Consider the following 15117-nt stretch of genomic DNA (forward strand, 5'->3'; position numbering starts at 1 on the left):
TTTTCTTGTAATAATGATTGGAGCAGGGCTGCAGGATTCACATGGAGAGATGAGTGGTTGATTGCCTTGCTGCAAATAGTAATGTGAATCAAAATAATTCCTTGGGGGCTGGATGGTTGTTAGGTCTGGCAAGCATTTCAGCCTTTTACAGAGCTGCACATAAGGCATCATTTTGCCAGATACAGCTTTATCTACAATGGTAACACTACAATAGGAAAAACATCTTGAGAAAGCTATTTCATATAAGTTTTAGTGCTATTTATATAGGATAGGATATAGTAGCTGGCCACAATAGAATTGCACTGGAGCTGAATTTCTGAAATTTCAATCACAACTGAAGAGAATCTAGGTATGTGGTTCCTGGATGTTTTTGCTTTTCCGTGAAACATTTTCAGTTGTAATGATGGGAAAGTTAAAGGGTTTTGCTTACGTGTTAACTGAGCATCCCAGTAGTCCACTGATGATTTATAGGTATGTCATTTTTGTGCACAGCACAACTGCTGTGATGATGCTACAAGTCATAAAGCAGAGAAAATAATCATAAGTTTCAAGTACACATCCATTTACTTGGCTTTATTGCTGTAACTTTTTTATTTGTGGGTTTTTACATGGGAATTGTAGAGCTGACCATACTGAAAAAGACTGAAAGAAAAAAAGAATTGGAATGCGGTCAATCCTCAGTTTATTAAGAAGATAGGTTTATTCTGTAGGTTCTTAAGTTTAATTTGTATGTTAATTGGATCAGGTACATTTTAAAGTGTAACTTCAGCCCCCAATTTTGTTTTATTAGTTTTTGATGGTATGGAGATGGGTTAAAACCCATGTGATGTTTGTTTTGCTGTATGTGCCTCTGTTCAGAGATTTCATCTCACTTTCTGTCAGTGTGAAAAATGGATTTTGATTTTTTTTTACCTTGTTGAAACTAGGATTGGTGATAAAACTTCAGTGGATACATATTTTTCCCCCGGTAGTTCCCTTCATATGAGTATTTCCCTTTCCAGAGGTAGATTTTATCTCACTTCCTGTTGTCTCACCCCCGTTTGTAACTAGGAGCCCTATGTAAGTCTGATGTTTGAAATTCAGACTTCTATCAACAGACAATGGTTTCCTATATACATATATCACAATGCTAGTTAATTCTTCAGCGGATGACAACTCTTTTGGCCAATTTATTATATTCCCCTTTTTGGTTCCCCTGCCAGCATCCAGTATTTCCTTCCACCATTCATATAGTTACCTACTCTGGCTTTAGGCAACTTCTTTTTTACCTGCCTTTCCCACAATAACCATTGTTAAAACTGAGCTTATCACCTCAACATATCCACTGGTTTTGCGTTCCTATTACTATTAATACACAACCAGCTCATCCATAGCAATAAATGGACTTCATGCATCTTGAAGAAGTAGATTTAAGACTACAAAAATCAATCCCAATAGCTTTTTTTCAGTCTCAGAGTTGTTACACAATTTGTATACCGATCCAGACTCAGCTATGTCTTGGAGATATTTTTTCTGGTTAGAGATAGTTTTGTGGTTCGCCCATGAAGACTAATGGATCTTTCATGGCTCCAGAAAACTTTAGAAAGTTTTATGGATGGTATACATTATGATCCTGGTGAAGAACTAAAATCTGGTTAGGACTATTGCCAAATGTCCTCGCCAACCTGTTACTAATTGGACACCTTTGTTTACAGAAGACTTGCAGGAAATCAAAATGGGAAGGATGACAATTGGAGTGGAAAACTCAACTTATTCTTGACAAGAGATGATGCAGACAACATATTCCTGTAAGGGCACTTCCAGACAGGGCTTAAACCCACTTCAGAGCTGATGAAAGCTGTTTTAGATGTCATTATAGCAGACGCTGACATTGGGTGTCCAGCAACTCCCATCAGTCGGATTACCCTGGGTAGATTTCATTTAGTGAATGACACAGATGTGAGCAAGCTGCTGGAAAAAATGAGAACAATTTGTCTTCTTGTCATCCAATTTGTCATCTAGGAGGATATACAGTTAAATATTACAATGCAATATATTTACAGTACATCTCAGGGAGGTAAGTTTAAAAGAAGTAGTATGATCACATTTAAAAGCACATTTCTTGGATACCCTGGACTTCATCAATTTTAGACTAGTATAAAATATTCCTCCTTAGATACAAGGTGACCGAGAAGGCAGTTGCCTTTCAACTCCAAGCTGTCGGATGATACAAGTTTTCTAAACCTATTTCAAACTGACTTCAGAGCAGGGTATGGAGCCGGGAATTGTAGTTACCTTAATGCAGCATCTCTTAACAGGTTGAGGGGAGAGTGTGTATTTTGCTGGTTCTTTTGGTTCTCAAAGCAATATTAAATACCATTGACCATGCAATCCCCTTGGAATGTCGTGTTGAAAATTGGGAGCATTGGGCTTCAGTGATTCTAGCCCTATGGCTAGGTAGAGTCCAGTTGGTAGTGCTTGGGGATAGCTGCTCCTCAAAAAGGAGTTGTTACATGGCATACTACAAGGTGCTCTTCTTTCTCCAATGCTGTTTAACATTTACATGAAACTGCTGGGAAAGGGATCCTCCAGTGGCTTGGAGTGGGATGCTATCAGTATTCTGATAGCACCCAAATATTCTTCTCCATGCCCTCAAAGATAGTCTCAGTCAAGGATAGTATGTCTTCTCTTAATGAATGACTGAAAGAGGTAATCAGTTGAATGGAGAAGAACAATCATGTGAATCCAGACAAGATGGAGCTTATCGTCAATTGTTCTGATATGGATTTAGAGGTGTGTTCACCAGTCCTGGGTGGGATTATACTCTCCCTAAAAGACTGTTCACAATTGAGGAGTGTTCCAGGATGCATTATTTCAAATGAAAGTCCAAACAGATGCAACAGCCAGGAGCTGATTAATATGTTTTAATCATATATAAGTGTATGTGTGTCAATTCCCCTGTCTTCTGAGTGTTGTTCTGTATTTTATTTATTTTAGAGTTTTTAATACTGGTAGCCAGGAGAATTCCAGACAAGAAACAATCAGGACCAGTTAACACCTCTCAACGAAGGATTCCCCCCAGGCAGGAAGCAGCCAAGCTTTGAAGCTGCCAGGCTATTCAGTGCTAATCAATCTGGCCAATTGCAACATTCACACTTGCCTCAGGCAGACAAAGAGTTCTTTCTCCCACCCGAACATTCCACAGATATATAAACCCCACTTGCCTGGTTTCCAACAGACCTCACAACCTCTGAGTATGCCTGCCATAAATGAGGGTGAAATGTCAGCAGAGAATGCTTCTGGAATATGGCCAAGTTGTTGTTTATTCATTCAGTCGCTTCCAACTCTTCATGACCTCATGGACCAGCCGACACCAGAGTTTCCTGTCAGCCGTTGCCACCCCCAGCTCTTTCAAGGTCAAGCCAGTCACTTCAAGGATAACATCCACCCATTGCCCTTGATCGGCCCCTCTTCCTTTTTCCTTCAATTTTCCCCAGCATCATTATCTTCTCCAAGCTTTCCTGTCTTCTCATTATGTGGCCAAAGTACTTCATCTTTGCCTTAATATTCTTCCCTCCAGTGAGTAGTCGGGCATTATTTCCTGGAAGATGGGCTGGCTTGATCTTCTTACAGCCCAAGGCACTCTCACAAGTTTCCTCCAACACCACAGTTCAAAAGCATCTACCCTGTTTCCCCTAAAATAAGACATCCCCAAAAAATAAGACCTAGTAGAGGTTTTGCTCATTTGCTAAATATAAGGCCTCCCCCGAAAGTAAGACCTAGCAAAGTTTTTGTTTGGAAGTTTACCCAGCGCCTGCCAAACAGAACACCAGAGCATGCAGTATTGGTAAATGTGCATACCAGTTGTATATGGAAATAATGGTAGTAACAAGAAATTCTTGACAGAAGTCACAGTTTCTCTGGTATGGTTATGTTGGTTTGTGATGACAACTACTGTACAGTATAGAATAAATGTTCATTTTTTTTGTTCAACAATAAATGTGAATTCTTCTTCATGGAAAAATAAGACATCCCCTGAAAATAAGACCTAGCACATCTTTGGGAGTAAAAAATAATATAAGACACTGTCTTATTTTCAGGGAAACATGGTATTTTCCTTCATTCAGCCTTCCTTATGGTCCAGCTTTCACATTCATAGGTTACCACGGAGAATGCTATTAATTTTATTGAGATTGGTCATTGCTTTCCTTCCAAGAAGTAAACGTCTTCTGATTTCCTGACCACAGTCTGCGTCCTCAGTAATCTTCACACCTAGAAATATAGTCTGTCACTGGCTCCACATTTCTCCCTCTATTTGCCAGTTATCAATCAGTCTGGTCGCCATAATCTTGGTTTTCTTGATGTTTAACTGCAACCCAGCTTTTGCGCTTTCTTCTTTCACCTTGGTGATAAGGCTCCTCAGCTGCTCCTCGCTTTCAGCTATCAAAGTGGTATCATCTGCATATCTAAGGTTGGTAATGTTTCTTCCTGCAATTTTAACTGTAGCCTTGGATACATCAAGCCCCTCACATTGCATGATGTGTTCTGCATACAAGTTGAATAGGTAGGGTGAGAGTATACAGCCCTGCCGTACTTCTTTCCCAATCTTGAACCAGTCTGTTGTTCCATGGTCTGTTCTTACTGTTGTCACTTGGTTGTTATATAGATTTCTCAGGAGACAGACAAGGTGACTTGGTATCCCCATCCCACCAAGAACTTGCCGCAATTTATTATGATCCACATAGTCAAAGACTTTAGAATAGTAAAGAAAACAGAAATAGAGGGTTTTTCTGAAACTCCCTGCCTTCCTCCATTATTCAGCGGATATTGGCAATTTGCTCTCTCATTCCTCTGTCTTTTCTAAACCCAGCTTGTGCATCTGGCAACTCTCACTCCATGTATTGCTGGAGTCTACCTTGCAGAATCTTGAGCATTACCTTACTGGCAGGAACATGGCCATACAGCCCGGAAAACTCACAGCAATCCAGTGATTCCAGCCATGAAAGTCTTCGATAATACATCAATCACCCTGTTGGAATGGACAGACAATAGCTGAGAAAATATTGTAAACTATCTAAGAGGCATATTTTTCTCAAATACCCAAGGAAACAGAAAGTAAAGGCCGATGTATACCACCTGTAGCATTCCTTTATCGAATACCCTGTTTCCCTGAAAATAAGACATCCCCAGAAAATAAGTCCTAGTAGAAGTTTTGCTGAATTGCTAAATATAAGGCCTCCCCCGAAAGTAAGACCTAGCAAAGTTTTTGTTTGAAAGCATGCAGGATCGGTAAATGTACATACCATAGATTGTTGTACATGGAAATAAAGGTAGTAACAAGAAATAATAATATTATAATAACTTTATTCTTTAGGCTTGAGCGATCCATGAAAAAATTGATTCTAAACTCGTTTCAAAAGTAGGGGGCGCCAGCGTTTCGTTTCTGTGGTCAATTCCGAATTTTGCCCCCCAAAAAATTCAAAATTAACGAAAATTCGTTAGTTTCAAAATTGATTCGTTAATGGCAGACGCGCATGCGCAGTGGCCAAAAAAAACAGCACGAGGGGAGATTTTACAGGACTCTCCCGCCCTCATTTTTTGAGTGATCTTCTTCAAACTTGGTACAGTGGTAGAACACATTTAACACTGATAGCTCACCAAAATTTGGAACGTTTCCCTTATCCTCTGATTTTTAGCGAATTTTCATAGCTTTTATAATAAACCATTTTTTAATAATTGCAGAAATCTGTTCCTGGTTTGAAAGTCTTATTTCCTGTTAAATTGGGTTGTCTTTACTGTGAAAGTCATTGTTCTACTTCAGAAACTTTGTTTTTGTGGCTGAAACTTTGTTAAATTAGTGTGTGTGTGATATATACTGTATATATATATATATATATATATATATATATATATATATATATATATAGTCCCTGCATATGTGTGTGTGTGTGTGTGTGTATAGGTAAAGGTAAAGGTATCCCTTGACGTTAAGTTCAGTCATGTCTGACTCTGGGGGTTGGTGCTCATCTCCATTTCTAAGCCCAAGAGCCAGTGTTGTCAATAGACACCTCCAAGGTCATGTGGCCGGCATGACTACATGGAGTGCCATTACCTTCCCGCCAGAGCGGTACCTATTGATCTACTCACATTGGCATGTTTTCAAGCTGCTAGGTTGGCAGAAGCTGGAGCTAACAGCGGGCACTCACTCTGCTCCCGGGATTTGAACCTGGGACCTTTCAGTCTGCAAGTTCAGCAGCTCAGTGCTTTAACACACTTCGCCATCGGGGCTCATGTATATATAATATACATACACATACACACAATGTGGAGAATATGTGGAAAGGTAGATAGATAAGTTGGGAGCCACAGCGAAGGCACCTTCCTGGGAGCAAGGTCTAATAATAATAATAATAATAATAATAATAATAATAATAATAAATCCCTTACAATATCCAAGATAGCTCACTGCTACAGAAAATTTGGGAGGTTTAGTTTGGTATGGTACCATTATTGGCAGAGAAAGCTAAGCTGTAGGAGTTGAAATCCAATCATTTATCCTCCCTATAGAATCAATTTTATATGCATTTTTAGCTACAGAAAAGCTAAAATCAGGACAGTAAAAAAACAACACCCAGAAAATGGGAATTCCAGACAGGAAACAATCAGGGCCAGCTAATACCTCCCAACAAAGGATTCCCCCAGGTAGGAAGCAGCCAGGCTTTGAAGCTGCAAGGCTATTCAATGCTAATCAAGGTGACCAATTGCAACATTCACACTTGCCTCCCACAGACAAGAGTTCTTTCTCCCACCCTGGACCTTCCGCAGATATATAAACCCCACTTGCCTAGCTTCGCACAGACGTCAAAACCTCTGAGTATGTCTGCCACAGATGTGGGTGAAACGTTAGGAGAGAATGCTTCTGGCACATGGCCATAGAGCCCGGAATACATACCACAACAGTGTGATCCCGGCCATGAAAGCTTTCGACAACACAACCACAGTATCCATTCAAGTTCATGTAGCGTCGTATGGAGACCTGTATTGGGGGGAGGGAGGGTGCGAATCTGGGCCCCTGGGAGTCGTAGTCCTCCCTCCCTCCCTCCCCGGGAGCAGTCGAGGACGGGCCTGGCCCACACCCCCTCACATCCCGGGACTCTTCCTCCTCACCGCCGGGCCCCGCGCCAGCCTCCATCTCTGCGTGTCTCTGTCTCTCTCGGTCTCTCCATTCCCGGCTCCATCCGCCGCCTTCCCGCCTCACAGAGAGACACCAGGCCTGAGCTGAGGCGAGGCGGTGGCGGCCATTTCCCCCCTCCGTCTTCCTCCTCCTCCTCGGCCTCCTTCCCCCTCGCCCCCTCCCATTGGCTGAGCCCGTGACGCCCCTTTTGCTGAGGGGCAAAAGGAAAGGGCCTGAGGCTGTTAGGAATGGTGGGAGTTTGGGTGATTTGCAAAAGCTTTTTTTCCTAACGAAAAAAACGACGACATAACAAAAAACGGCCTCTCGCGGTTCGAAACCGCGATATCCAGACGTGTGGACAATCAAGGCCGTATATTGCTTCAAAAGTAACGAAAGTAACGAATTAATAACGGGTAACGGGGAAATCGAATTATTTGAGCAAGCCTATTATTCTTGTATCCCACCTCCATCTTCCAGAAGGGACTCAGGGCAGCTTACACAGGGACAAGCCAAACAACAACAACATAAATGTACATACAAACAGAAATTTAAAACAGTAATTTAAAAACAGTATAGAAATAAAATATAATATAGAAATTCTTGAAAGGTTATGCTGGTTTGTGATGACAACTACTGTACAGTAGATAATAAATTTTCATTTAAAAAAAAATCAACCATAAATGTGAATTCTTCTTTGTGGAAAAAAAAGACATCCCCTGAAAATAAGACCTAGCGCATCTTTGGGAGCAAAAATTAATATAAGACACTGTCTTATTTTTGGGGAAACAGGGTACATGTTGCCGTCCCACTGTTTTTGTGTTCCTTGCAATGTTATTCTCAGCCACAAGGTGATGCAAAGAGATACTCATCTACAGCTTTAATGTTCATCTTTCTGTGAGGATGTGAGGTGAATCACCTCACATCCTCACAGAAAGATGATGAACATTCCTCTTACAATGTGTTGTGTTATGGAAATTATTGTGTTCTCTTTTATACGGATGAAAACATTTAACCATATCACAGGACAGTGGTATTTTATAGCTTTATTTCTCTGATAAGTATCTCCTATAGAAGAGGCACATGAAGTTGAACATATACGAGATGATGTCACATCTTTCTCCCCATTTCTTAAAACCATCGTTGCATTAGGTATATTTCGGATAAACATGGGTGGAAGAGACAACATGGCTAGTGCATTGTTTCATACTCCGAATTCTATGCCTACTCTCAGAACACCCTGCTGGGATTCTCAAGGTCTAGAAAAGATCCTCTTCTGTCTTAAGAAAAGACATTGGAGTAGAGGTTTCTTTTTCAATTGATGAGATGACGACTGTATTGTTACTACATAAAAGGTTATGTTTCTTACAACCTCTGCAAGCCCTGTGCCACTGTTGGCCCAGTATAATTATCCACAAGCTGCTCATGGTTCAAACTAGTTTTGGAGATGAAAAATTTCCATGGTTGATAGGGCTTCTCTCTTGCTGTATGGCTTTCTTCTTGCTATATTGTTTTTCCAGTTGCCAAATTCAGTCGACCCTCCACATTTGCATGTTACACATTGACAATTGTGGATATTTGCAGATTACTTATATTTGCTGTAGCCTCTGCTGCTTCCTGATACATAATCAAAAAATATGTTCTCTCCAAGCATTTCCAGATCTTCCAGCATGGTATTATTATTGTTGTTATCATTGTCATCATCATCTTGCTTTTATCTCATGATCAATTCTATGGTCAACTTCTGGCAGTGGTTTACCATGGAATTGTGCTGGAAGACCTAGACATTCATTTAGGTTTTTAAAAAGTTTTCCATTTTTGTAACTCCCATGATTTCAGAGGACTTCAGACATAGGTTTCAGTTCATTTAAAACACGTCCTTAATTCCATCCCTAAAAACACATAAGCCAGAGGGTGTCATTCAAGGTGATTGACACAGGATAAGCAGCAATATGGTTTTACTGGCTTGGAGCAATGTGTAAAATAACTGTCTGATGCACTTTTTAACAAGTATTTCCTGTCAAAAAGAACCTGAGGTGGAGCATCTTTTTATACCTTGGTTTTCATTTGTAATGCACTGTAATACATCACGTGAAGGCCCAAACCCACTAAATAGTAAAATGAGGGATTATTTCCACTGCTCCTCTGCTGCTGGCAGAGATTTCTCTAAAGTGGATTACACTGATTAGTATTAGGATGACGTATTGTAGATCCAGCTTTAATCATTTGCAACTGTGAAGCTGTTATTCCTTTGCGTAGAAGGGACCACCAGAAATAGTAGCACATGCCATTTGCCAATAATATTTTTTTTCCACTTGCGGAAAACTTGTTAATTTTGCCCACATCGCTTCAACTTCTGGCTTGGCAAGATGAAAATGTCAAAGAATGGCTTGACTAGAGCAACCCTATTTGGACTCTCCAAGGCCTGAATGGTGGCAGATCGTCTTTTGCCGTTGTTCCCTTTACCAAAAAAGGATTAATTTTTGTGGAGGCTTAATACATTTGGCATTTCTAAGATGGCGTTGTTGAAACTCAAGTTCAACCAGAAGAAAAGGGTAAAACTAGCACAAGGACTATGGCTCATGAATTGGTTTTCAGTGTTTGCAGGGATCGTTGTTTTCTCAATGGGGTTGTTCCTGAAAATTGAGCTCAGGAAGCGAAGTGATGTGATGGACAATGCAGAAAGCCACTTTGTGCCCAATTCCTTGATATTGGTGGGTATACTAGCATGTGCGTTCAATGCATTTGCAGGCAAGATATGCTACGATTCTCTGGATCCTGCTAAATTTGTGAAGTGGAAGCCTCTTGTAAAAGTTTATCTATTGTCATGCTCATTTTTTATCATCTTCATCTTTTTTGTTGCTCTCTTTTGCTTTCTGCTGAGGGGTTCTCTGGAAAGTACACTAGCGCAAGGGCTAAAGAGCGGGATGAAATTCTATCGTGATACAGATACTCCTGGAAGGTGCTTCATGAAGAAAACAATTGATTTGCTCCAGATGGAGTTCAAATGCTGTGGAAACAATGGTTTCAGAGACTGGTTTGAGATTCAGTGGATCAGCAACAGATACTTGGACTTTAGCTCCAAGGAAGTGAAAGAGTAAGTACTTTGTTAGAATGCAACTTGTATTCTTCTATGTTTACAGTTGAACTTTAGTTGGCATAGTACTACTTGACAAAACCATTGTGTGTTTCTTATCTTAACATTTTAAAAAATTGAATGATCCTAGAAAACAAAAATAAATAGATGAATTGATTATCCTATAGAAGTTGTTTATTCAAGCATTCAGAAAAATAAGAATTCTATTTACATAGGAGTAGAAAAAAGTAAGGCGGCATTACAGGTTCCTTATTCAAGCAGTCTTCCTCCTTTCTAGTTCTATATAAGCAGAAAAAACAGAGCTGAATGCCTGAATAAAGTAACCTCCCAAAATAAGTAGTCTATTCATCCGTCTGTTTTTGTTTTCTCTAGGATCATTCATATTTTAAAAAAGTAAATTCAACTGTGAATGAGAAATAGAAATGAAACTAGATGATTGTAGAGCTGTGACTATGGGGATCTATCACCCTAACCAGGGAGAAAAACATCTCACACTCTCAAAGAGTTGATTGAAACTTCATAGGCAATATCCCTACAGAACTATTTTAAAATTTTGCCCATCACTGCCATTTTGCATTTGGTTCACCTATTTAGGTGTCCCGGTTCTGCTATTGTCAACATGGCCACCCAAGCCTGCTTGCTCCCTAAACTAGAATATACAATAAGAACATAATCCAGTAGGAAGCTGTCCAGCACAAAGCTCCCAGAGCTAAATCCAATGTTGGTCTGATCTAGAGCAGGTGCATTGAAACTGATGGAAAATCAAATTGTGATGATACGGTAAATTCCACTCATCTCAAGTGGTCCATTGCTAAGGTTGGATTTTAGTCCACTGAAATTGAGTGATCTTACACGGCTCCCATTCATTCCAACAGAGGTTGGGCAGGAGAACTTCCTGCTCATTTCTGTCCTGACATTGATAGTGACCTCTGCTAAGCTTCTCTGTGGTTATTCTTGGCTGGTTGGGTAGATGGAATTAGAGGGCTCTACAAAATGTACGTGCACTTGGTAAGATGCAGCTTTTATTTCAGTTGGCTTCATAAATCCAGGGCAGGCAGTTTCTTCTAGCCATTTATTTCTTCACAATTGTAAAGGTATTTTTTTGTTGGTCTTGCCAAGCCATTGCGTTTTAACATATTGCAGCCTGCTGGGATTCCTTTCTGGCTTTTCTTCTTTTTCTTCTTTATCTTTTTGTGACTAAATTGTGACAGTAAAGAGAACACAACATTGTTCTCTTATTGGGTTATCTCAAGTGATGAGTTGTGTGTCTTCAAGTCATTTCTAAGTTATGGTGACCCTAAAGCAACACTGTCATGGGGTTTTCTGGGAATGAGAATGTGTGACTTCCCTAAGATCACCCAGGGGGTTTCCACTGCCAAGGAGGGAATTGAATCCTGGCCTCCAGAGTCATAATCCAATGTTCAAACCATGACATTTCCATGATGAGATAAATTGAATAAATACCTGAACCCAGCGACAGCTATCTTTCTTTCTAACGCCATGTGTTGTTGCTCTTTGCAATAAATTAGAAGAAAAATTTCCCCCCTTAGCTTCTCAAGAGATTAGCAAGGTCCCCACCTTGTACTGAGAGAAACTGGAAACACAGAGATTAAGAAAGCTATGAATGGATAATTAGTGAATTAGTGAAAATTAAAGCTCTCCCAAGCGTTGCAGCCCAGGAATGTAACTCATCACTTGGGATTAACTCAATAAGGGGTTTAAAATGAAAGATGAAAAACCATTTTTCAAGTTGGTTTTTGCCCTTTAAGTTCCCGTTGAAAAAAATGGGAGCAATGCCAGTTATGAGAAGAGTTGATAATCCATTGTTGTGTCAACCATTTCTCTACCTATACATCAAACTTTTCTCTTTAATCTGAGTTTGAATGTGATAATTAGATAGCAAGCTGATTTTTGTTTAAAAAAAACAAAAAAGGATTGATCATAACCCAACAGACATTAACAGCACAGCTCCTTGGAGATTGTGACTGGCAAGAGTCCATGAACCACAGTTGCTAATACTGATGCTTTTCAAGAAAAAATGTTGGAAACCTTTCCATAGAGTTCCTTAGAGACAGTGCTGATGAGAAGGAAGTTGCTGAAATAGAGTAATAATCTCAAATAACCAAAAGTCTAACATATAGCTTTTAAACTGGTGGGTTTCCATGAAAGAGAGAAATAATTGTAGCTAATGGGCAGAAATAGGGCATCAGTCCTTGGGGGAAAATAATAATTTCCAGTCCAGTTCCAGGACCACTGGTTTAGAACAGGGCTTCTTAAACTTTTCCCACTGTGACCCCTTTCCACCCGAGAAATGTTTACATGACACTGTATGTATATGTGTGTGTGTATGTATATATATATATATATATATATATATATATATATATATATATATATATATATGTATATAAAATAAGCATAAAATTAAACATTAATTTATGATAAATCAGCATTTGCAAGGTTTACTAAATAGGCTGATTTTCCTTTTTATGAAGTATAGCTGAAGCATTTTCTTCAGAGTCCACCGTAAACACTGCACATTGTTGCTAACAGATACATATAAATAGAGGACCTGAATAGTAATGAGTCAGACACTGAACACTGGATCAATTCAATTAAAACAATCAAGCACATAAGGATTAGAGAAGCACAAAGGAAAATACTGACCAAATAATATAGAACCCTAATTAAATTAGCTCACATAACTAAATCAACCACAAAATTATGTTGGCACAGATGTGGAGAAATTGGCTCCTACATGCATATGTGGTGGGAATGTGACAAAGTACAAAAATTCTGTAACAATGTTAAGAAAGAAATGTAAGAATTAATAGGGCATATACTGAAGTTGACTAAAAAAGAATTCTTCACCCAGAAACTAGATAGGAACTAAAACATTCAAGATTGGGCAAAAATTATAAAATATGACAGTCACCACTCAAGCAACGGTGGCCCTGGGCTGGAAAGAACATAAAAACTGGGAAGTCAAAAAATGGTTTGAATATTTAATGGATTTCGTGCTTCAGGATTACATTCTTGAAAGGAGAACCAAATACACATCAGGCTGAATCAAGAAGAACTGGGATCTGAAATGGGGAAGACTGAGAGAGGAAAAGGAAAATACAAAGAACTGAACCATACTCTCGCCTCGATTGATCAACTAAAATAATATTTGAATGAAGGAAAGTACTGTTCCCTGAGGGTGGGGGGAGAGGGGGGAGGGAGTGGATTGTGTATTTGAATTTAATTTTATATTGTATATTTTCTGGACAACCCAAATATATACTGGGCCCTTGGTAGCCAATGGAGTTTGGTTCCAGGACCTCCCACAGATACCAAATCCTTGGATGCTCAAATCCCATTATATACAGTGGGAAAGTGAAGTATCCATTATATAAAATAGCAAAATCAAGGGGTTTTTTTTAGGAATTTTAAAAAATATTTGTGGATGGTGGGATCTGTGAATGTAGTATCTACCTTATGTATATGGAAGGCCAACTCTATTCAGGCTGGAAATTTTGCACTCATTTATACATCAACTTCCAATTAAAAAAAAAACCTCAAAAATGATTTTGCTTGGCTTTTGACAATTGCCTCAGGATGTTATTAAAACAAGTATTTGGTAGTTTGGGATAGAATTTTACATCCTTGATAATAAAAACAAGTGTGTTTATATAATGATGTTGAACTGGGTTGCTGTGAGTTTTCCGGGCTGTATGGCCATGTTCCAGAAGCATTCTCTCCTGACATTTTGCTCACATCTATGGCAGGTATCCTCAGAGGTTGAGAGGTTTCCAACAGACCCTCCAACCTCTGAGGATGCCTGCCATAGATATGGGTGAAACGTCAGGAGAGAATGCTTCTGGAACATGGCCATACAACCTGGAAAACACACAGCAACCCAGAGATTCCGGCCACGAAAACCTTTGACAATATTTTGAACCCTGATGTCATGCCAAGTGCTTATTTGTTAAAATGGACAGTTTCAATTGAAGAACTTCCCTTTCAAATAAATAACTAGTTGGGAAAACATAATGAGATGTTCAGCATGCTAGAATTATCTAAAGATGTGTAAGCTTGCTCCTAATCCAGGCAAGGCAGGGCAATGCATGACAGGAAAAACAAGATTATGTTGTGCCTAAAAGTGTGGGTGTATTTCAAAACAGTGAATTACCACCCTCAATTACTTGTCTGATTTTGGAAGCAAACCAGGGTCAAGACTGGTTAGCAATTAGATGGGGATATCAACATTAAATACCTCACATCGCCAGGTAGGGCTAGAAAACAGCTGTACCAGATACTAGGGGGTTCCTATTTGACCTATTTAACTTTATAGTTTGTTAAATAGCATGTGTGCTTCCCTCCCATTAATACCATTCATATTTAATTTTGTTTTAATGTTAGTTTATTTTTAGATTTTAAATTGTATTGAAATGCCTTTAATGTAAGCCGCTTCAAGTCTCCTTGTGGAGAGAAAAAACGGGATATAAATAAACATCATCATAATAATACTTTCCATCACGATCCAAGGAAGATGTTCCACTCTTAAACTGGTGCTTATCATCAATAATGGATTGGATAAGGGAAAACAAACTGAAACTTAATCTAGAATAGATGGGGTGCTTCTGGTCATTTGAAAGGTTACATTTCCGCTGAAGAAGTTGGTTTCTGTTTGCACTCCTAGACTTAACCCTGAGCTTGGAAGCTTGGGTTTCAGCTGTGGCCAGAAGTGCATTTGCACCATTAAGGCTCCCGTGCCAGCTGTGCTCATTCCTTGAAACATGAGATCTGACCAGAGTGACACCGTGCCTTAGTTACGTCCTGGGTGGATTACTGTAACATGGTCTACATGGGGCTGCCTTTGAAGATT

At 39.5% G+C, this 15117-nt stretch overlaps 1 protein-coding gene across 1 annotated transcript in view; it reads left to right on the forward strand.

The window, feature by feature from the left end:
- Window positions 1-85: 85 nt before the first annotated feature.
- Window positions 86-15117, forward strand: part of prph2 (peripherin 2) — a 37673-nt gene continuing 22641 nt past the window's right edge. Inside the window, exon 1 of the mRNA XM_003215967.4 lies at window positions 86-10247. Coding sequence (XP_003216015.1) covers window positions 9667-10247 — 581 coding nt within the window. The 5' untranslated portion in view covers window positions 86-9666. The remainder of the gene's footprint in view (window positions 10248-15117) is intronic.

Source organism: Anolis carolinensis, chromosome 1 (genome assembly GCF_035594765.1).
Source record: "Anolis carolinensis isolate JA03-04 chromosome 1, rAnoCar3.1.pri, whole genome shotgun sequence".
Taxonomy (NCBI): domain Eukaryota; kingdom Metazoa; phylum Chordata; class Lepidosauria; order Squamata; family Dactyloidae; genus Anolis; species Anolis carolinensis.